Below are 22720 nucleotides of genomic sequence, written 5' to 3' on the forward strand. Positions count from 1 at the left end.
AGGCAGTCACGGCACCACTAAGCTAAATCCCCAGCCCTTCTCCATGTATTTTTGATGTTAAGGATAAACGGTAGTATCCTGAGCTGTGTTCCATGAGTCAGCAGGAGATGAGGTAACTGATATTTTGCTGTTCTCTCCTATCTTTTGCAAATATCAATAGCTCTTTCACTAAGTTCTCCATAACTCAAGGGCACCCATGAAAGGAGACACTCAGTTGACACTCTCTCCACTGTTAGCTGGGAAGGCTTGGGTTTCTTGTGTCAGTGAACAGACAGGGTGCCTGAAGCCAAGGTCGCTGAATGTCCACACTGTCCGTTGTAGCAGCCACCAGCCCTTTGTGGCTATGGGGCACTTGAACTGTGGCCAACGCAGGTAAGATACACACCAGCTTCCCAAAACGTCATGGGTGGGAGGGGGAATGTAAAATGTCTCAATAATTTTCTGTACTGACTATATGTTGAAATGATAATATTTTTTTCTCTATAATGTAAGAACAAATCTTAATTTCAGAAAATTATTTACCAAGAATATTTTTCTACTCATTTACATAAAATTGAGTATTCTATTAATTTCATACTATAATGGATTTTATGGAGTGCCTACAATTTAGTAAAAGTTTACTTAGTAGGTGTCATAATCAAACTATTGTTTCATTAAATGCTGGTCTTTTTCAGAAGAATTTTCCAAAAAGTAAAATATTCTAAATTAAAATTAGCATAGCTTATTGTTGACACAGTGTGATCAAGACTTCTGATCTTGAGGTGTTGGATTATCCTAGCAATTTTCTCATGACTTTTGATTTGCTTTAGGTATGTTAATGTTCACCAGATGTACAACAAATTAAACTGATAATGTAATTTCTGGCATCACTTGCTTTTTATCCAGAGCAAAACAACTTGGTTCTGTACTTAGTTCAAATCCTATTCATTTACAGAAGCAAAGATGGCTTTGCAAGATTTAATATGTATTCAAGCACCTACCAAAATTAATTTCTTGGACTATTAGGTTGGCTCTTTTCTATTTCTGGTGCAGTCATTGTGGGACCAACTATGTTCTGAGTCTTATAGGTCTCTCTGTTGCTTAGCTTGCTCTCCCCACTGGTTCTCTTCCCTGTCTCCCACTGTTTCACAGCATTTTCTTTTCCCCTCTTTTGCTCAGTTCCTTGTAGTCTTTAGCTGTGCAAAATGATAATATTTTTATACATTAAATAAACAGTACAGGTGGGCCAGGGATTTAGCTCAGTGGTTCTGCCACCTGCCCCACAAGCGCAAGGTCCTCAGTTCGATCTCTGGTACCAAAAAAATAAAATAAAATAAATAAATAGTACAGATACATTCATATATATTCAACATTAGATGAAATATATTGTATAAAAATAAAATATATTATTGAAAATACTTTTACCTGTTTTACTTCTTAAATTTTGTTACTAGGAAATTTGAAACTATATTTTGGCTCTTCTTATATTTGTATCAAATGGCACTGATGAGTCATTTCCGAACTGATTTTTACAAAAGGGAAGACAATTGATCTGTTTTATCAAAACATCCAGAAAAGCGCCAGGCCTGGTGGCTCATGCCTGTAATCCTAGCACTCAGGAGGCAGAGGCAGGAGGATTGCCAAGAGTTTGAGGACAGCCTGGGCTACACAGTGAGTTCAGGGACAGCCTGAACTACAAAGGGAGACCCTGCCTCAAAACAACAACAACAAAATCCAGAAAATAGAGGACTGTCCTGTACTATTTAAAGCCTGGCCTCGTGTGATAATAACAGTCTCATGTTTATGAGGCAATGGGAAAGTACCTGAACTTCCACATCCAGGTACCTGAGGGCAGGCTGACCTGTCGAAAGCCCGGATGTTGTGTATAGCATGGGTGCAGGGCTAGCACATGGGCACAGGTAAGCAGGGAGGCTGTGTGCGTTACCTCCACATTCATATGTGGAGTCCTCGTGCCCAGTGGTACTGGGAGGTGGGACCTTTGGAAGATACTTTGGCCATGAACAGCCCCAGTGGTGGGGTTGGTGCTAGGTAGAAGAGATGTGAGCTTGTGCGAGGGTACAGTGAACAGGTGGCAGTCTAAAGCCAGGAAGTGGGCCTCACCAGACACCTTGATCTTGCACACTAGCCTCTACCACTGTGAGAAACAAATGTTTGTAGAAGCTGCCCGGTCTCTGGTGATAGCATCCTGAGCTAAGGGGCTGAAGGAGAACTTATTAGACAGGATCTCAGCCTCCAGAACAGAAGCCCTGTGCCCTTTCCTACCGTCTGCCGGTGTGTGTGGCTCAGAAGTGTCAGGAACAGAAGTTTGTTGGTTTTTCTCAGTTAATGGTATACTGCCTGTAGTATCTCGGCCTGAGGCTTAGCACTTGCTCCTAAATTTAGCGTTAAGCCCTTGCAGGTGAGATTGGAACAGGGCTGTGATTAGCAGCGCACAGTCACTGTCAATCTGTAAAACCAAGGTGTGAAGCTCACCCTTACTTTCAAGTTAACAGGGGAAAAATGCATATTTCATCCTTGTCATGCTTCAAAGATGACCGAGTCAGCCCTGGTCAGAGAGGTCTGATTTACACCCACTGAGAAATGGGACTATGTATTCACTGAAGTCTCTTCCAGCAGTAAAACACTGACTCTTCCCTTCTGCCCAAATGCTCACTGGCTCAGTGTGAGCTGACGGGAAGCGTGCAAGTGGAGATGGGTTCAGAATGGGGCCAAAGCCTCGGGGAGGAATTCATCCATCCTGTTGGCCAAAGCTCGAGTCTTTCGGTTCACTTATGACATACTGCTGAGAGAGAGAGGACTAAAACTGCACAGAAGTTGCAAACTGGTGGCCCAGAAATGAGTTCTGTTCGGCCCAAACAGACAGCATTTTTACTCAACTCAAATTCCAAGGCAATATTTAAATACCAAGAGGTGTTACTCTATCCTTTTATATTCCAAGACCCCCACAACCAGCCCCTCCTCCTCCTCTATTCACAAACAAGCACTTTCCATACCTCCCTCCACCCACATGGAGGCCTGTTCTAAAATTCTAAACTATGCTGGGAGTGCAGATGCACTCCTGTAATCCCGGCACTTTGGGAGGCTGAGGCAGGAGGGTTACAAGGTTGAACCCAGCTGGGTAATTTAATGACTTAATGAGACCCTGTCTCAAATCAAAAGTAAATAAAAAGGGTTAGGAAAGTAGCTCAGTGTAAAAGTCCTGGGTTCAATCTCCAGTACCATAAAATGAAACAAAAATAAAAATCGAAAATATGAGTCCAAGGAATTTAAGAATTGACAGACTATCATTAAGCTCACCTCCTTCATTTTACTTTGAATAAAGAAGCCCAGAGAGGAAAGGAGTCTTCCCCATGGCCACACAGCTACTAAGAAGTAGAGCAACGACTAGAAGACCAATTTCTGTCTCCCCAAGTTCTAGCCTAGTCAGCCAACACCCGGGATGTCTCCGAGCTCACTTGAGGGGAAGTGGAGGGAGCAGGAGCTGAGATCATGCAGTGACAAGGGTCTGTGCACAGTGACACTTACTCTTCTTCAGGACTTGCCGGCACTCGGGGCTGATGGGTGGAACACTGGACTTGGACAGTGCATTTGAGAGAACCTCGATGATGCAGCGAGTCACCTGGGCAAAACACAAAAGTGGGCTGGAGAAGCTGGCGTCATCATGACTCTGACTCAACCCAGAGCTGCTTCCGGAGAGGCTAGTCTGTGACTTGTGCTGATGTAGGATGCTTAGGGCAGAGACTCAGGCTCACAAGGCTGCAGTAAAGCCTCCCAAGGCCCTAGTCCTACACAGGATGGTGCAAGGAGGCACTGAGCTGTGATTACCTCGAGAAGGGAAATAAACACCCACTTCTGAACAGATTGGAGAGAGACTGCTGTGATATCACAGCTATGCTCGGGGACACTAGGCCCTCCAGGAGGGATGTGAGACCTCAGACTGGGAGAGGCATCCTTGCTCCTATTCCTTCTGAGTGAAAACCCAGCATTGTGTGTATTCGGTTTGGTATGATAGGGTATGGAAGAATCTAGAGCCCAGACAAAGTCTAGATTCTAGACTAATGCTTCAACTTACCACTTCTTCATTGTGGTTTCTGTTATCCACGGGCACAGAGCTGACCGCTTTGAGGGAGAAAAAGAATGGAAGACAGCTTGAGCTGGTTCTAGAGGCCAGGTGACTCAAATGCACAAAATCATCTCATTCCACTTGGAGAGGGGGCAGAGAGTGAACTCAGCAGTTAGGTAGTTAGGAACAATTGCTGCAGAGACCATAACTGCCCCTGGTGCACATACACACATGGGTACACACACGCCCACACCTCCACAGATGTCCACACATCGATATACACAGTTGTTTTCACCTAGCAATGTCTTAAACATATTTGGAATAAATGCTATCTTGCATTCAGTCTAAATCAACTCCAGATCTCAAACAAGGGAGGCTCCTTGGGTATTGGTAACATTCCCTATCTTGATCTGGGTGCTAATTGCAGACATGTCCTAAATTTGTGAAAAAATCATTAAGCTGTATACTCATAATCTGTACAGTTTTCTATATATTACACTTCAATTTAAAAGTTTATTTTTTATCAACAAAAAGTTTAGAACAAAATTGAAATAGAAGCAAAATGCCCCCTCAATCGTCCTGTATCTACTCCAAATGGGTACACATCTGTGGCTACCTCTGCCTATTCCTGTTCCCCCCAAAATCCTCTTAAACTTACTCCTCTTTCAGTCTGAAATCTATAAACTCCTCTGTAAAGACATAATTCAGAGAATTGCTTACTAATAAGCAAAAATATCTTTTAAAAATTCCAGCTTTAGCAAACCTTCTTTGACAATGCAGTTTCATGCTAATACTTTCCCTTTTCTGGTCACAAATGTAAAATAGATGCTTTTATTAACTACTGATACTGCCAAAGTATAACAGCAGATTTAGGGGAAGAGAATTTTTTTTTGCTATTCTACACAAATTGTAGTTTACATTTGTTTTTATAGAACAGCACATTTCTCTGATCAGGGCTCTTAAGAGCCTTCTTGGTGTAAAGGAAGAACAGCCTGCTTGTAGAGCACAGCATACATCTCAGTGAGCTCTTCAAGGCCACTGTGTTTCTCCCAATAGAATTTGTGATGGCAAAGTAATAACTAAAGCACAGTATGCTGATTACCCTAAAGTAGTTTAACCTGTTTTTGTGGAAAGGAAGAAAAAATTGAATGCTCACGTTAAAAGTAAAGTAATCAAAACACCAAAAAAACGTCAGATTATATAATAAATCTGAGAATATCTTGAATTTATTAATATCTCATAAAACTATTAAGGTTGGATCCCAGCTTGAAAACATAGCTGCAAAATAGATTAAATAAATCCCTCTACTAATAAGCTATGAAGACTCCCAAGTTCCTCCTAAAAAAATTTTTTTTTTTTTTTGGTAGCAGGGATTGAACTCAGGACCTTGTGCTTGTGAGGCAGGCGCTGTGCCACTGAGCTACATCCCCCGCCCCCTCCTAAAATTCAGGACAGGCGAGATCTGGATGGCAAAAATCATCTTACCAAGTATTACATGGATATTATGTGGCTACTTCACACATGTTCATTTTTAAAGTGCACAGTAGCTACCATAGAAGGTGTGCCTCTCCCTGTAAAAGCTCTTAAGGGTATGAAATGAAGTAGATTGTTTCCTGAGGTTTTCCCCAGCCCTGTGATTTTGCTAAAGAACGAACTCTACTTGAAGGCTATCATGTTTCATTGCCAGGGGCTGGGGGTGGGAAGTGGGGAGGTGAGTGGTAATGACCACGGGTATCTGTCTGGGGTATGAAAATGTTCTAAAGTGTGACAGTGGAGATGGTTACAATCTGAGAATGTACTATAAACCACTGAATCATACACTATGAAAGGGTAGATTTAATGATATGTGAGTTATAGCTCAATAGAAAAAAATTTAAAACAATGTCACATCTCCATTTTAGCTGATATTCCAATATGAACCTTTATTAAAATATTCTTTTATGTAAGAACTCTGTAAGTATTTTACCACCATAGTTAAATACAAATGTCACTGTTTCTGTGGTCTATTACACAATGTACAGTATCCTTTTGGTCTCTTAAGCAATTCCTTGCTGAAAATATTTTGGCCAGATATAATTCTAAATTATTTATTTGGTTTTCTTTAATTAAGTGGAGAATGTTTATTAGCAATTTGTAATAATGACAAAAAATTTTAAAAATTCTGAATGGATGTTGCTTGCAATAAAATAAATTACCATTGGCTTTCATTTTTTTTCTCAACATTTTTGATTCATTAATTGGTGTTAGTAATATCTTCTTATCCAATATCTCAATCCTATTTAGGAATGTTAATCTCAGGAGCAAACAATTTTCTATAAGTCATTAAACAGCCAAGGAAAACCTTGTTTCATGTGGTGTTGGTATACTTATGTCTCAGTAGTCTCAAGACTGTAGTTACTTCGATGCACACACACACACACACACACACACACACACATATTTAGAGATCATTTCTTTGAGATTCAGAATAGATTGAAAGATTAATCTCCCAATCTTCCATACATAAAGAGAAACTGTCAAACATGTATACTTAAATTTTCATTCTCCCAAATTGACAAGAACAATTTTTTTTTACTACTCCAGAGACACTTCTGTGGTTATTTTATTTTATTATTTATTTATTTATTTATTTATTTATTTATTTATTTATTTTTGGTACCGGGGATCGAACTCAGGTCCTTGCGCTTGCGAGGCAGGCGGCGGAACCACTGGGCTAAATCCCCAGCCCCTGTGGTTATTTTATACTCTAGTTATTTTCCTGGGAGTACAAAGTCAAAATATCTAGTACAGTTTGCATTCATAACTGAAAAATTGATTTGAATGTGAAATTACCTCTCTCCAGATGTGGAAATATAAAGCAGAAATATATCAAACCGGTCCACAAATATATGAATGCATGCACATAAGAACACATGAAAAAAGGTGTATCTTGTATACATACAAGACTTAGTGTTGCCTCATTATATTTATATAATAATGGTAATACTAATATTAAAGGAAATTGCGTGGCTGTCAACTAATACCTTACTGCATGTGTCCCGGCCTCTGTGGTTATCTGGCTATGAAAAGCCAACAGGAATCTGACCGCAACAGCATCTCTAGATGGATAGCGAGGGCTGGGGATTTAGCTCAGTGGTTCTGCCGCCTGCCTTGCAAGCGCAAGGACCCGAGTTCAATCCCCGGTACCAAAAAGAAAAGAAAAAGAAATAGATGGATAGCGAGAGCGTGTGACATTTTAGAAGTGAGCAGGAAACCTGGGTTTCCCTCGGAAGGAGACATGGAAAGCTCGGGTCCGAAAAGACCGAGATTCTCCCGGCTGGTCTAGGAAGCCTTCTGGGGTTTTTCAAGTCAAATGGGGGGGGGGGGCGAGGTGATGGTGGCTATTCCAAGGAAAACACCCAAGGAAGAGAAGAAATGAAGTACCTCTCTAGCAACCCTCCCTTTTTCCCAGCATCCGCCGGCCCCAAGCCGGGAGCCGCGGGAAGTCGGACTCGGCGCTGTCCGCGGTGCTGAACGCCCCTCGCGCCCACTCACCGGCCAGCACTGCGGCTCCCAGGAGGCCAAGAAGCGCTGCCGGCTGCATGGCCCGGCCCGGCTGAACCGGAGAAGCGGGATGCAGAAGGAAGGTGGTCAGGATGCGGCAGGAAGGCGAGATGGACGTGCTCCGGGAAGCCAGCGGTGCGTCCTGTCCCCGCGGTGTGGCGCGGTTGGCGCAGGCCTCACTCTTTTAAAGGGCAGGCGGGGGCCGCGAGGCCTGGAGGGGCAAGCAGCCGGGAGGAGGCGCCCCCTCGCTCAGCCTGACGTCACGAAACAGCCCTCAGGGCGCAGCGCGAGTGGGCGGAAATTTACGCCAGTCCTAGCACCAGGGCGAGCAGGGTCTGGAGAGCTGGTGGGCAGAAAGGCGCAGGAAGCAACGGGAAGGGAAGGGAGATGGGAGGACGTGCAGGTCTGAAGCAGGAGAGAGGCGGGAGGGCCACCTTAGATTGCCCAAGCTTGGCCTCCGTCTCCCTCTCCCCACACTCTCCTTCAAATATAGAAACGTGTTTGAGGCCGTGTGCGTACGTGTGTGGCTCTGCTGAGTACGTGCATGGCTAGGTCTGCCTTGCGTCCTCTCTACTAGCTGAGGAAAAGATTCCTGCTAACCAGAGAGGACTACACAATCGATTAGGGTCGAGGAGAGGGGGAGCGGGGACTTCAAAAATTCTCCGGTGCAGCCTAAGAATTCAGGCCTGCTGTTTCTTCTAACTTCTAGTCTTTGTATCTATCCATCCATCTACTATTTGTACCCCCCCACGTACATAACAGATTCACATTTTTTAAAAGTACACGGTGGAGAAAGGTATGTTATAAAAGTCCCCTTCTTCTATCTCTACTTTTCAAGTTCCCCGATCCACTCTGCAGAATCAACAGGACACAACCACTTTCTGTGATTAAGGCTTGAGTTAGCTGGGAATACAAACAGCCAGATCTTCCTTTGAAGGGCTGCCCTGGGAACATCGAATGAATTTAGCCCTTTCTGGTGGGTGCTAGCGTTTGGCTCTTAATTACTCCTTCACAAGTAGAAGGTGTCCCAGGTGGGCAGTGGGATCATCTGCTTGTAGGAACAGTATGCTTTAGGAGCCGTGCATCCTCTTCGACTTGACAGTGAGAGGGGAAAGGGCGCGGTTAAGTGTGGGAGGGAGGTAAAAACATCCTCCAGAGTATTTTTGACATGAGTTCTCCTAGCCTAATGAGGAATGGGGGGAAACGTCAGGCAAGTGCCCTGCTCAGGACAGATCCTTCTCTCATAACACAAGCTTTGGCGAACAAAATGAGGCTTCCCTTGGGGTCTCTTCACTCGGAGAACGAAGATGTCTGCAAGCACAATTCAAATGAGGATTTACATTCCTTTTCCTGAAAATTAATGAGGCCCATCTACATCTTCTTGAAAAGGCTGAGAATTATTTCACCAAAATCACAGCCACAAAATATTAAAAGAGCAGTCTTTAAAGTGATATTAGTAGGACAGCTGGCAAAATTGGAATAAGATGTATGGATTACACAATCATATTGTACTAATGTTGATTTGCTGATTTTTCTTTTTCTTTTTTTTTTTTTTTTTTTTTTTTTGGTTTGCTGATTTTGAAAATTAGTACTGTGGTCATGTAAAACAATGTCCTTGCTTTTGCAAAATGTACACCAAGGTCTCTATACGTAAATATATACCACTTACTCTCAAATTTATTTAAAAATATATAGTTAGGGACAATGCTAAGCCATTGTTAACATTTGGACAATTGGGATAAACAGCATATGGAAAATTTTATACTATTTTTACATTTTTTTCTGAAATCTGAAATTCTTTCAAATCAAACAAAAAAGAATATTTTGGGCACAAAAAGTCTTTACTTGAAAACAGTGAGTACCAAAAAGAAGATGTCAAGTGAGGCCCTTCTTTGACAACTCTGTGACAGGGTCTTCCTCCACTGTTAAAATTATATAAGGGAGGGCCAGGGATTTAGCTCAGTGGTTCCATTGCCTGCCTCACAAGCGCAAGGTCCCGAGTTCGATCCCCTGTACCAAAAACAAATTATATAAGGGTTCTAACTGCTCTTTCAAGTGCATTGATTCCAATGGTTCCTTAATAGTTTACAATCTCTGCTTAAAAGGGGCCGGGGAGGCAGCTCAGTGGCACCTCGCCTGACTGGAAAGCACAAGGTCCTGAGTTCAATCCCCAATACAAAAAAAAAAAACCCTCTGCTTAAAAGATTCTTTAAAACTGTCACCTTCCAAACTGGGCATGGTGGCACATGCCTGTAATCCCAGCACCCCAGAGGCTGACGCAAGAGGATTGCCGAAAGTTTGAGGACAGCCTGGGCTACATAGTGAGTTCAGGGCCAGCCTGAACTACAAAGGGAGACCCTGCCTCAAAAAAACCTGTCACCTTCCTCAAGCATCTGCATTCCAGTTTTCCTGTATGTTCTCTGTCTTCTCATTCCCTTGAAAGCATAGTGTTAAACAATGTTAACATCATCTTGTGGCTTCACAGATTGTACCTGGTGGAGGTTTTTATTCTTCAAGACCAACCATGATATAGGAAAGATCTTTTCATTATTGCTATTGAATGGGGGAAGGAGACAAAAAAAGGCAGCCCTGGACCTACCACATTTAGACTCAGCTTTTCTTTTTTTAATTTTCGTTTTTTCTTAACTTTCTATGATTTTTGCCTTTCACATTTAAATTTTTTTGTACCACGGGGGAAAAAAGGCTATCAGGGGGAGCATTCCTCAGAAATTCTTTCAAAGCAGGATGAAGGAGAAAAATCAATGTTTTCTTTAGGAACCAGAGCTCAGAATAAAGGTGGTGTAAGGTCGGGGTACAGTCACATTCTTTACCAGTCGTTCTGGGAAGTTTTGGTTGAAGTGTCCATCCTTCCCTCCTGTCTTTCACTGCCACTTTGAAAAAACATCTAGAGTCCATATCTGCTTTGATGTGTTTTGGATACTCCCAGAACATTGACACTCTCCATTTTATTGGTCTTTTTGTTCCTTGGAGCAGTACCTCAATTTCTCTATATCATATCTTCTCAATAAGTCTTGCTATCTGGTGGAAAAGGTCTCCTGCCTTGTTTTGGCCATTCCTGGCCCTTTGCATTTCCATAGAAATTCTGGAATGAATTTTCAATTTCCACTTTAAAAAAAAACCCTGTTAATTTTTTGACAGGAATTACATCAAATCTGTAGACTAATTTAGGAATAGCTAAAATCTTTATAATATGGGGCACACTTAGATTTTTGATTGCTGATTATATTATGGAAATAATCTTACCTCAAGTAGTACAAAATATCAGGAAAAGAAGACACAGGGAAGGGTATCATTCTGAAATTCTTTCAAAGAATGAAGGAAGAAAACAAACATAGTTCCTTTAGGAAGCAGGATTTAGAACCATGATTCTGTACATTGCTTTTGAAATAGGTTATCCATCAGGGTCCAGCCTGGAAAATGAAACCAATAAAGGGAATTTGACAGAGGAATTAATATACAGGGTTTAGAAACCTGGAGAGGGCAAATAGGGAAAGGCAGAGAAAGCCAGAGATTAGCAACTACAGGCAGCTGCTACATCCCTAGAGAAGGAAGGATTGAGAAAGGAGGTGCCCTCCCTGGAGATCAGAAACACAGGCCACTTAGTAGGAGTTGGACCTCGTGGAGTAGGAAGACTGGATGTGGGGCCATGGCCCAGAAACTGATGGGAGCTGGAAACAGACAAGCAGCAGCCCCTGCTAGAGATGTATCCTCTTCCTCCCAAGAAGAGAAAGGGGGAGAAATAGGTTGGCTTCTCCTTTTCAGTGCAAGTGCCTCTTAGTGGCCAAACCTATGTGAGAACAAGTGACAAGGAAGCCTGGAAAACACAGTCACCCAGTGGCACACAACAGACCAGGGTGGGCTGAAGAGCAGACAGACAAAGGAATGGTGTATAGATCAAAGCATTTAGGGGTACAGGTACTGAATTCAGATTTCCTCTCAATTCACTACTTGATGTCATTTTGCTTTTATGAATGGTGATTATGGGCCAAGTGCGGTGGTGGATGTGTATTCCATGGTCAATCCCAATATCAGTGGCAGCAGTCAGGGAGTAAGGGCAAGAGAGGTGCGGGTAGACTCCAGCTGGGGAGAGAAAGCACAGCATGCTGGGAAGTGTCTCCATAGAAACAGTGGCTCTGTACAGGGCACCCACACAATTCCCTGTGTTTGTGGCCAACAGCATAAACATTTATCTCTGTGACGTTAAGGATTTTTTTTTGGGTACTGGGGATTGAACTTAGGACCTTGTGCTTGTGAGGCAGGTGGCAGAACCATTGAGCTAAATCCCTGGCCCTTTAAGGATATTTTTAAAGAGCACAACCAAGTAGTTTTGTCCTGGAATACATTTTTTCTTTTAGATACGGTCTCGGTATGTAGTCCAGGCTGACCTTGAACTCATGGTGATCCTCCTGGCTCAGTCTCCTGAGTGCTGGGATTACAGATGTGCACCACCATGTGGAGGATCAGTTTCTTATGTCAGGTCAGAGTCCTGATGCAAGTAGTCATTAAGAACTCTCAAACCAAACCTTCCTCTCAGGAGAGGATAGAAACTATTTTTCAAATACACCAAATGGTTGGCAAATAATTCTACATGAATTGAAAAAATTAACATTTATCAGGAGAAGTTAGGAGGTAAAGCCATAATCACTTGGGTGTTTTGAAGCAAGGGACGTTCTCCTTCAGTCTGGAGTTTGCACATAATGAAATGCATCAGATGAACAGAGTCATTTATTTGCTTATGTGTTTCAGAGGAAGCAAACTGCTCACATTGAGAAGGAGGTGGGCTAACTATGCTTTGGGTCTGAAGAATCACCAAGAGCACCGGGCTGTTGACAAAGTCCTTTTGGTTGGCAACATATCACCGAGTGAGGATCCAGAGAGGAGGGTGCTTTCTGTTCTCTTGGCTGTGCCTCCCATCGTAACATACACCTACCTGGTGGAGTAACTTAGTTTCCAAAGTAATTTCATAAATGCTGTGGGTTGGGTTTTTAAAAAAATTATGAGATAGTTTGCTTAGATCTCTAATGCTCACTTTATAGATTAGATTAGTTAAAATGAAAACCACAAAAATATCCTTTCCATAATCATAGTAGTAAGAAGTAGGGCTGAGCTTTCCTTTGGGTTCATTTCTTAAAATTAAGTTTTAAGATTTTTTTCTAAAAATTCAGCATATTAAGCCAGCACGGTAGTGCATACCTATAATCCCAGCACTTGTAAGGCTGAGGCAGAAAGATCGCCATGAGTTCCAGGCCAGTCTGGGCTACATAGTGTGATCAAGGCCAGCCTGAATTACAGAGTATGACTCTGTCTCAAAAGAAAAACAAAATAACACCAAAAAATTGAGCATGTTAGCCTACAGCCACATGGTGAACTGCACAAACCTTAAGTGTATAGATCACTAGAGTTTTATACACATATACAGCGGTGTAGTCACCATCACATCCAGAACATTCCCAGAACCCCAGAAAGTTCCCTCACCTTCCCGGAAATACTCCCACCAAACATAACTTCTGATGGCTACCACCATGGATTATTTTGGTCTGTCTTAAAGTTTTGTCTAAATGGCATTATACAGTATGTGTTCCTTTGTGTCTGACAACTTTCACCTGATATTAAAGCTGTGGAATTCCTCTATGTTGCTAGGTATAGCAATAAACAATTCATTCTCTATAATTGCTGTACAATATTCCATAATATGAATGTGGAACAATATATTTATATATTGTGTCTTTGGTTTATATTTGGATTGCTCCTGGTTTGGAAATATGAATAAGCACATTAAGAACACTTACATATACACGTGGTTGTTTTAATGTATATGCATTCACATTGACATTAGTAGATGCTAGTAGTTTTCTGAAAGGGTTGAGACAGGGCTGGGATTTAAATCTGGTTGTGGGTTGTCATGTGATGCTCTTCTGTGATGTAATACTCCCCAGTACAATCCTCATGGGTTCATGTGAGGGGTGCATCTTAATTCCAGGATGCCTTGGGTAGAAGGAGACTGAGGCACATTTTATTTACTGCACACATCTGCACAGGGCTTTGTCCTAGAGACAAAAGTTATCCTTGCTTTCTCAGTGGTACTGCACAGAGGCAACACGGAGAGACAGAGTACTGGAACCCACTGGGAAGCCAATCATTCATTTTGCTTCTTCCCCAACACTTCTCTACTTTAATGTTTGTTTCTGGAATGGACAGCAGAAAGGCTCGATCAACATGGCCAAAGATGCGAAGGTCTTCTTTGACGTCAGGAACCAAAGACTTGTGAGAGATGCCATTCCTCTACCTGGAAGGCTGGGTTCAGATAAGTCACTGGACTGGCCCAGAGTCAATGAAGAGCCTAAGACACTGTTCCAGGGTCGGGGGGAAGGTTTGATAGCATGTGCTTAAAAGTCAACTGGGAGAGGAGAACTGAACCTGTTTCCTGAATCTGCCTTCCAAGTTCTGCATGTGCAGGATATAGGATTGAAAAATGTATGCATATTGTTTATACATATTGGTGTGTCAATGGGAGAAGAAATGCTCTGACTGGCCCTGAATTCAGGACGAACTCCCCCAAAGATAAAAGAAGATGGGTTCAGATCAAAGAGAAAAATCAATCTCTTGGATAGGACTAATGCAAAAGATCAGGGCAGCTTTGGGGTTCCCAGGAGCAGAAGTAGCCCGGGGTGGCCAACTGCTGAGAAGTCTGAGTGGGGTTCCTGGTGGAAGTGCAAGTGTGTGCCCCTTCTGCCTCTACTGCTTGTGCTAAGCAGAGGGTAGCTGAGAAGTCAGACCTTCATCCCGTTCTGGTGGGGTTTTTTACCCCGTGGTGGCATTTTCCCTCCATCTCTGATGTCTTGATAATCCACAGCTTTTCTCTTCACCATCGCATAAAGCTTTCACTATATGGTGCTCTTCCTAGGGATTTTTGAAGTTTGGTCTCATTCCAGTATAGGTATTTAAATATGTGGCATTTCCTGCACTCAACAAGATTGACAGTTTAGATTCCAGAAGAATCTTGCGCCAAGTGTTTGAGGTCTCCCTCTCCTCCTCTGCCTGCTGAATTCCCTCCGTTCTCGCTGCACTCATCCTCAGGAGTCACAGGATATAAGTTGCTTCTGCCTCTGATTTTGAGAGATTTGGCTGACTTTGATCTGAGAGGAGGCATTCTTCTGCTGAAATGGAATTTTTAATTATTTATGGTGAATATTAGAGCATACCAACTCCCAGGCAGCCTTCTCAACAAAAAAGTGTTTTCTAAATGTAGACTCCAGGAAAACTTCATGTAGGCTAATTTCAGTTTTATACCTATGAATATTTTATTGCCCAATAACTCATAATGGCCCTCAAGGAGCCATTACTATTAAGTAAATATGCATAATCTGAAGCCTCCCAAGACGAAATTGCCTGTATTTTTGTTCTGGGTAACAAAGATACAGATGTATAGTGGGCCTCTTCTCATACATTTTATTTTATTTTATTTCTTTTTTTTTTTTTTTTTTGTTATCGGGGATCCAACTCAGGACCTTGTGCTTGCGAGGCAGGTGCCGGAATCACTGAGCTAAATCCCCGGCCCCTCATACATTTTATTAAAGGATTGCTCTCCCTTTCTCTCCCAACCCCCCAGCTGCATTTCCTCTCTTTTACATTCACTCACAAATCTCAGAAAAGAGCACCAAAGAATTTTATATTGCCATACAAACATGTTACTGTTTGGAAATATAAATTGCCAAGGGATGAGTGAGTCTCAACTCAACCTTTTTATCTTTTAGAAGGCACAGCCAGGGATTTAGTTCAGTGGTTCTGCAACCGCAAGGTCCCGAATTCGATCCCTGGTACCAAAAAAAAAAGAAAGGCATATTATCTTATGAGGTATAAAAGTAAATATTCGAAAATTTACTGAATTTGATCCTCCTCCATATCCTAGAAGCACAGTGGAGGCAGAATCCATAACTAACTTTGGAAAGGAGAAAGAACCTTGCAGGAATGCGACTCAAGGAGCAAAGTGGAACCCCAGGTCCTACAGATTAAAACAGAAGCATCAGGGTTTCTCAGACCCAAGTCTACTGAAAGATGAGCTAATTTCTAGCCCAGAGGTGGAAAAGGAAAGGGCATCCAAAAAACCTCTGCTCAATTCTAGCCATGGACTAGGGGGAGGGTGCGAGGTTAGAGAAACAAGAAGAAAGGGAGTAGTCTCTAGGAAAAGGGTCTGGTCACTGTGAAATGAACCCTAGTCCTTTGTTTCCTAAATTTACCCAGACTCCATTAAATGGATAGACAGTGTTCTTCAAAAGATAGAGCAATCGGAAAAAATATAGAGCAACTGTTTGTTTGCATGGAAATTCAGTATTTCACTGTAATATGCTGGACAGCATTTTGACAGTGAGGTTGTAGAGGGAGAAAGGAAACAGGGAGTATAAACAAGAGGCTGAGTGTAACACACACAAGTCCTACCCCTCTGCTCCAGGAGAGCCTGCGTAATGGCATTCTTGGAAGCTGCTACTTCTTGCTTTGAGGGAAGCAGGTACATACAAGGTCATGTAAGGCCCAGAGCAGGTGTTTAAATGCCAAGGAAGTCAGTGGCCTCTGATTTCCATTTCATACCTCTTTTCCATTTCTCCTGGTCTTCCCTTATGAAGGAAGACACAAGACAGCTTTGGGGGATGAGGAGGCAGTAGCTCAGAGACCATGCCAGCCTCCGTGTCAGTCTGGTCTAGAGTAAGCATCCTCATGTCCCAGCTTACATCACCTGTGGGTTCCTTGAGGACCTGATTAACATTCCACCACACCAGGCCTGAAAGTGAAGAGGTGATTCGCACAAAATGTGCTATAATGAAGTGTTAATGAATGCTGGGAGGCTCAAGATCAAAATTGTCCCTGGAGCCATTTCGTAACAACTTGCGGAGAGAGTACACTAGTAGAATTTCAGACTCATTGCAGAACTCCACTAGAGACACGCTTCAAGTAAGAACCTTCTCAGCATTCCTCAGTCCATAACCCATGAGTCATGGCCCTCTCAGTGGAATGATTCCACTCTGAAACAATAACCATGATAACATCCTGGGGGTGCAGGGAGCCTCCTGAAGTGGACATTCCTGTGAGCAGTGGGTTGGGAGGCCTTGCAGGACTCCTGGGAGGAGGCTGTGAGTTTTATTTCTGCATTCCAACAGCATCTGGCCCAACCTCAACCTCAACAATGATTCTGTGGTCTGGGTGGTCTGCATCTCAGAGGGTTAAGCAGATGTTGGTCTTAGGGCACTTCAGCCCTTCTGCAGTTCTCATCTGCCCACTACTAATACACCACACCCTACACTTATGGGCTCAGCTGTGTCTGACTCTCAGGGTTTCCTGGGGCTTCTGTTAGATGCACAGAATTCAGCAACAGCACACATTTACATAGGGTCTGGGCCATCTGGGAATCAGTTCTAGTAATTTTTCTTCTCTCCCTCTTTTCTTTCTCTTTCTCTCTTTCTTTTGTTTTTTCCTTCATCTTCCTATCTTCTTTGTTTGTCTTTTTGTGTGGCAGTACTTGGGATTGAACCCATGGAGCTACATCCCCAGCCAAGTTTTAATTTTTTAAATTTTGAGACAGGGTCTTACTGAGGCATCAGGTTGCCAGGGCTGGGCTCAAGCCTGTGACCCTCTTGCCTCAGAGTGCTGGGATTACAGGTGGACGCCACCACACCTGGCCTGGTCTTCTTTCTGATTCACCTCTGACCCATTCCTAGCCATCTTCACTGTACACCAAGATTATATAATATATGGTTAAAAGTGTGGGACCTCGGGTCAAATCTATCTAGGCTATTTGTCAGCTGTGTGATTGTGGACAAGTAACTTCCGTCTATGACAATTGCCTTCCTTACCTACAAGAGAGGGACAGTAGTGCCAACCTCAGGCCTGGGGTGTACAGCAGATGAGCCAGGTTTGGGAAATCCTTTGCTACTGTGACTGCTTCATGGTAGCATTCAAGACATCGTAGCTGCTGTTATGATTTAAAACGTAACAACTTGGCCGGGCTGGGGATTTAGCTCTGTGGCACCGCACCTGCCTTTCAAGTGCTAGGTCCTGAGTTTGATCCCCAGTACCGCAAAAAAATTTTTAAAAACATAACAACTTTACTGAGCTATAATTTACATACAACAGAATTTGGAAGTGTGCAGTTCAGTGGAGTTTTCAGTGTATTTATGGACTCATACACCACTCCCACCAAGTCACTATCACCCATCACCTGCATAAGTGAAGGGCCTCCTCACTGGTGTCCTTGCTCTGGCCTTGTCTCTCTGTAGTTCACCCCTGTAGGGGCCAGACAGAGCACACCGAGCCAATTAGTCAGGCCATGCCAGTCCTCTGCTCAAAGTGCTCCAATGGCTCTTGTCTCACAAAGTGAGTCCTTCCACTCGCTGCCAGGCCTTCATGATTTCTTCCTGGTACCTCTCTCATGTCTCCTCTCACTTTCCCATCACACACGCTTCTCCAGTGACACTGCCTCTGAAACCTGCCACGCATCCTCCTGCCCCTGGTTCTTTGCACTTCCAGTACCCTTGTATAGGGCGAAAGATCTACCTTCTCCCTCTCCCTCCCTCCTTTACAGCTTTGCTTCAATGCCATGTGTTCAGTGAGGCCTTCACGGGCTTTCCCATCTCCCTCTGATGGCATTCTCTATCCTCTCTCCTGGTTCACTGATCTCCAAGTATTTGTTACTCCCAGCAAAATGCTATCCATGTTTTACTGGTTTGTTTCCACCTATCTCTCTCACTGGAGTATTAGCTTGCCGAGGGCAAGGGGGTTGCCGGTTTCATTCTGTACTCCATCCCCAGCACCTAGAACAGGGCTGGCTCATAGTGGCTGCACAAGACATCTGGTTTTCACTGGATATGTATTGCATCTGCACCATCATAAAGCTGAAAAATTAACAAGTCACAACATCATTGGCGGTCGGGACTGTCTGTAAATTGGTTACAAGATTCTGAGTGTTTCCTTTGAGGAAATGCAAAATAGAAAGTGGTGCCATAAAAATGCCAGAAGTTGGCAGGGAGCCCTCAGGGCTTCCATGGGAGGTGATTTTGAGCTGGCTTTTGAGTAAGCATGTGTAAGAGAGGCCTCTTCTGTCATGTGATGGTGAGTGACAGTAAAGACAAAGCAACATGCAGGGCACTATGGTCTTTACCCAGAAGCTGGCTCAGGCTAGCCAGAGAGAGCTGACTGTTCAATCTGCAGGAAGTTCAACCATTGGTTGCTATCTCAGTGGGAGCTTGAACTTGGTCATGGTGGGAAAAATTACTGCCAGAACTCAGCTGTATAAATACCACACCACCACCACCACCACCCTCCCCCACCAAGCCAAGAGAGCTGTTTGCTAAACACTGAGCAGCACTGCCCCGGGCACAGGAAAGATGTACTCCCACGGCTTGTCTGAGCAGTGGCTATAGCAGCTGTCAGTCAGGGACAGTACGCCCAGGTGATGGATGCTGGGCCTTGATGGTAGAGGATACCTGGACACACAAAAGCCAATGTGCTGAGTGGAATAGGACACCCTAAATGCATGTCCACCTGGAGCCTCAGAATGTGACTTTATTTTGCAAATAGGGTCTTTGAAGATGTGAATAATTAAGATGATATTGCATTGGACTAGAGTGGTCCCTAAGTCCAATGACTGGTGTCTTTCCAGGAGAGGGAGCTTTGGATATGGAGACACAGAGGAGACAGGAAGAGGGACACAGGAATTGGAGTGACACAGAGCTGGGGATGTAGCTCGGGGCAGAGCATTTGCTTAGCCTGCACAAGGCCCTGGGTTAATCCCCAGTACAGGGACGAAAGCTGGAGAGCTACAGCTACAGGTCAAAGAACAGCAAGGATTGCTGATGGCCCCCTCAAAACAAGCAACGCACATGATGGATTATTTTCCCGAGTCCAGAGGGCCCTGCTGACACCTTAATTTCAGACTCGTAGCCCCAGAACTGTAAAAGGATAAATGTATATTGTGTTAAGCCACCGCTTGTGGTAATTTGTCACCGCAGCCCTAGGAAGCTAACACAGACCTGGATGAATAAGGACAAAGAGGTGGGGATGCATAAGGGGTGTCTGAGGGGCAGAAGAAGAAGCGGTCCCAATTACTGAGGCCATTAGATGCTGCCTCCATCCCTGGGCTGTGCTTCCCAGGTTGTAAACATTATCTATGTTATCTTTAACATACTCCTGTGAGGTAAGGGTTCTGAAGTTCTTTTTGAAGATCAAAAACAAATAAACAAACAAAAAAACCCCCAACATCTAGAGAAGTTAACCAACTTGCTCAAGCCACATAGCTCTTAAAGACAGATGACTCTTTTTGGTTTTTAACACTCACATTCCTTCCCCTGTGACACTCTGCCTGGGTGATGCTCTTTCCCAGCCATGAGATAAACAGGTTTGCTTTGTCACACACTCCTGCCACGTGGAGCTACCTTACCACAGGCCCAGAACAATGGAGTCAATCACAGCTCAGAGCCTCCAGAACTGTGAGTCACATGTAACCTTGTCCGTTTATCAGCTAATTGTCTCATGTATTTTGTTATAGTGATAGAAAGCTAACTAATGGAGGACCAAAGTATAATTCAATGCCTTTTGCATTGCAAAGATTATTTCAATCTTGTAGAAAGACTCAGAAGTCATTAAAGAATGAAATTTCAAATAATCACAGGCAGGCAAAGAAAAGCTGTGAGGGTCAGGCACAATGGTGTACACCTATAGTGCCAGCACTCAGGAGGCTGAGGCAGGAGGATTAGCATGAGTTTGAGGCCAGCCTGGGATACATAGTGAGTTCAAGTCCAGCCAGAATTACATAATGAGACTCTATCTCAAAAAAAAAAAAAATGAAAGAAAGAAAGAAAGAGAGAGAGAGAGAGAAAGAAAAAGTGCCCTAAGGGAACCAAGACCCATCATCTGGAGGGAAACCAGCAGCATATTCAGAAGAAATCTGAGCAGCTGATGTTTATGGTGGTTAGAATCTCAATTTTTTCAAATGATGCCTTTTCTTTGGCATCACAATCACACATCATAGTTAAGGAAATGAAGATCTAGCTCCTAGAATAGCAGGCAATAGACAACATTCTACACATTTTTACATAGAAGACAAAATTAAAAATATAAAATGTTTCCATCAGAGTTAGAGGGAAGAATCATAATAATTGTAGTTGGCATTGCAACTGTGTATATAGAGCAAATTCGGCAGATGAAAAGCCAATGACTTCCCCCAGTAGATTCATGCAAAAATGCTCTGGGTTCTATAATGTTGGGATTGCATTTGAATCTGCATATTGATAAGGGCAGTCAACCAATTATCTAATGAAAGAGACATTCCTAACACAGTAAACTAGTTGAATGGGGAGAGGTCATTTTAACTTCATAAATTCCCTTTCTTACCTTGCCTTCAAAAATAGCCTACACAGAGAAATATGATTTCCTCATCTGATTTCTAAATTTATTAAAGGTCTAACATTTAAAAAGCTGACATTTTGCCTGCATGCACGCACGTGCATGTGTGTGTGTGTGCGCGCGCGTGTGTGTAGTTGTTCATTTAAAGTCAGAGCTACTAAATCTCTAAGTTTCCTGGGCTGGACTTGAACTCAGCATCTCTCTGCCTCAGCCTCTTGAGTGCTGGAATTACAGGCATGAACATGTTTGGTTTAAAAAAATTTTTTTTTAACTATGGTGGTTAGAATCTTTTGGTTGTGATCCTCACTCTCTGGGGGCTGACGTCTGCTTACCAACAGAAGTTGGTTTCTCTGAATTCCATATGGCACTGCACCATTCAGTGACTGTGCAAAGTGGCAGCGTGGTCCCCTAGTGGGCTGTGCATGGTTTGTGCTGTTCGTTATGAAGATTTGGACTTGGGCCTTTCATTGACACCTGCTCCCTTGTGCTCATACACTGCAGATCTAGCCACCTCTGGAAAGCCCCACCTATGACCACATGAAGCTTTGAGGGGATATCTAGACACAAGCCACAACAAAGAGTAAAGAATTTTTAGTTTTTCACTGCCAAGCCCCAAGGATTATTTATTGGAAACTGCTATGATGAATGAGAATGTAAGAAGATGAGTGAGAATCTGTTTTGCAACTTTGCCTCAGGGTAGTCTTATTCCATGAGGAGAATTAATGGGCTCCTCAAGGCAGTGGGTTATGGAGCAAACCTCACCCTGCTTAAGAAACCGAAGGGATTGGCTCTTATTTGTCCTCTGCCCTGTTCTTGCTTTCATCTAGAAATGTCACTCTACTTTTGTCTGGGCTGATGTCAGCTCACTTGCCCAAAGAGGCTAAGTGAAGGTGGCAACCTGAGCTGTTATTTTGGTCATGAAATCAGACATCTTTCACTCCCTGAGGCCCAAGAGCCTCGGTGAACGGGCAGGTTCTGCAGCTGCTCTTGTGCCAACTGCATGTTTCCCAGCCCAGCCCAGTTTGGATGGAACAAGATGTGATCAGATCATATCAGGTTCCCAATATGCAGTGATTGCTCTTTGGAGAACAAATTATTCTTTATCACTACTATGATAAACTGTGAGACAACTGGGTGTGCACCAAATGCCCTCCAGCCTCACAAAGCTAGAAGCAAGGAGAACTCAGAGGAAAAGCGCCAGGCACAGCCCTCCCATTTCAGTCCAAGTCAAAATGCACAGCCCAGAAGCCAACAGTGTCGAGGTGGTTAGCAGCAGGCACAGAGCCAGTACTTAGCTCAAGTTCTTTGTACTTTATGGAGCCACCTCTGTTCCATTCACATTTTATGCGTGTGGCCAGAGCAAGGAGAATTAAAATTAAATTTTACTTTCAGTTTAAAAGGACTACTCATTATGCTATAACAAACATGCTTCGAGGTGCTAATTAGATGCACATGTAGATGTAGACCTAAAGTTTGGATGAGAAAGATGTTGAAGTGCATGATGTAGATATTGTAGATGCCGGCAGTGTAGCTGTCAATGACAGAGATGTAAACACATGCAGATGATATATCTATAAACACAGATGTAGATGAGTGCATGCTCATGTGCCTCACATCCTGTAGCCATCCTGGTGATGTAGATTAGGGTTTCTCAACCTCGGCAATGCTAACATTTTCAGCTGGATACTTCTTTGTTGTTGG

At 43.3% G+C, this 22720-nt stretch overlaps 2 protein-coding genes across 8 annotated transcripts in view; both read right to left on the reverse strand.

Moving 5' to 3' along the window:
- Chgb (chromogranin B) overlaps positions 1-22720 on the reverse strand; it is a 45544-nt gene that overhangs the window by 4286 nt on the left and 18538 nt on the right. The window contains exons 1-3 of one of the 2 annotated variants that reach the window (XM_004840789.4): positions 7598-8067; positions 4073-4119; positions 3526-3619 (exon numbers count right to left, since the gene is read on the reverse strand). In XM_004840789.4, the coding sequence (XP_004840846.1) occupies positions 3526-3619; positions 4073-4119; positions 7598-7646 (190 nt within the window). In that variant the 5' untranslated portion in view covers positions 7647-8067. Of the gene's footprint in view, positions 1-3525; positions 3620-4072; positions 4120-7597; positions 8068-22720 lie in introns of those variants that run through there. The other variant, XM_087188678.1, reaches the window with a different exon arrangement.
- The window catches only part of Shld1 (shieldin complex subunit 1), a 127976-nt gene continuing 108783 nt past the window's right edge, over positions 3528-22720 (reverse strand). For 4 of the 6 annotated variants that reach the window (XM_013070721.3, XM_021255039.2, XM_021255038.2 and 1 more), the window contains 2 exons: positions 4073-4119; positions 3528-3619 (listed from right to left, as the gene is read on the reverse strand). The gene's annotated coding sequence lies outside the window, so the exon portion shown is untranslated. Of the gene's footprint in view, positions 3620-4072; positions 4120-9135; positions 14785-22720 lie in introns of those variants that run through there. The other 2 variants (XM_087188686.1, XM_087188685.1) reach the window with 2 other exon arrangements.

The sequence above is a fragment of the Heterocephalus glaber genome, unplaced genomic scaffold (genome assembly GCF_053883595.1).
Source record: "Heterocephalus glaber isolate CG9 unplaced genomic scaffold, H.glaber_assembly_v1.0 deba00001532, whole genome shotgun sequence".
Classification (NCBI taxonomy): Eukaryota; Metazoa; Chordata; class Mammalia; order Rodentia; family Bathyergidae; genus Heterocephalus; species Heterocephalus glaber.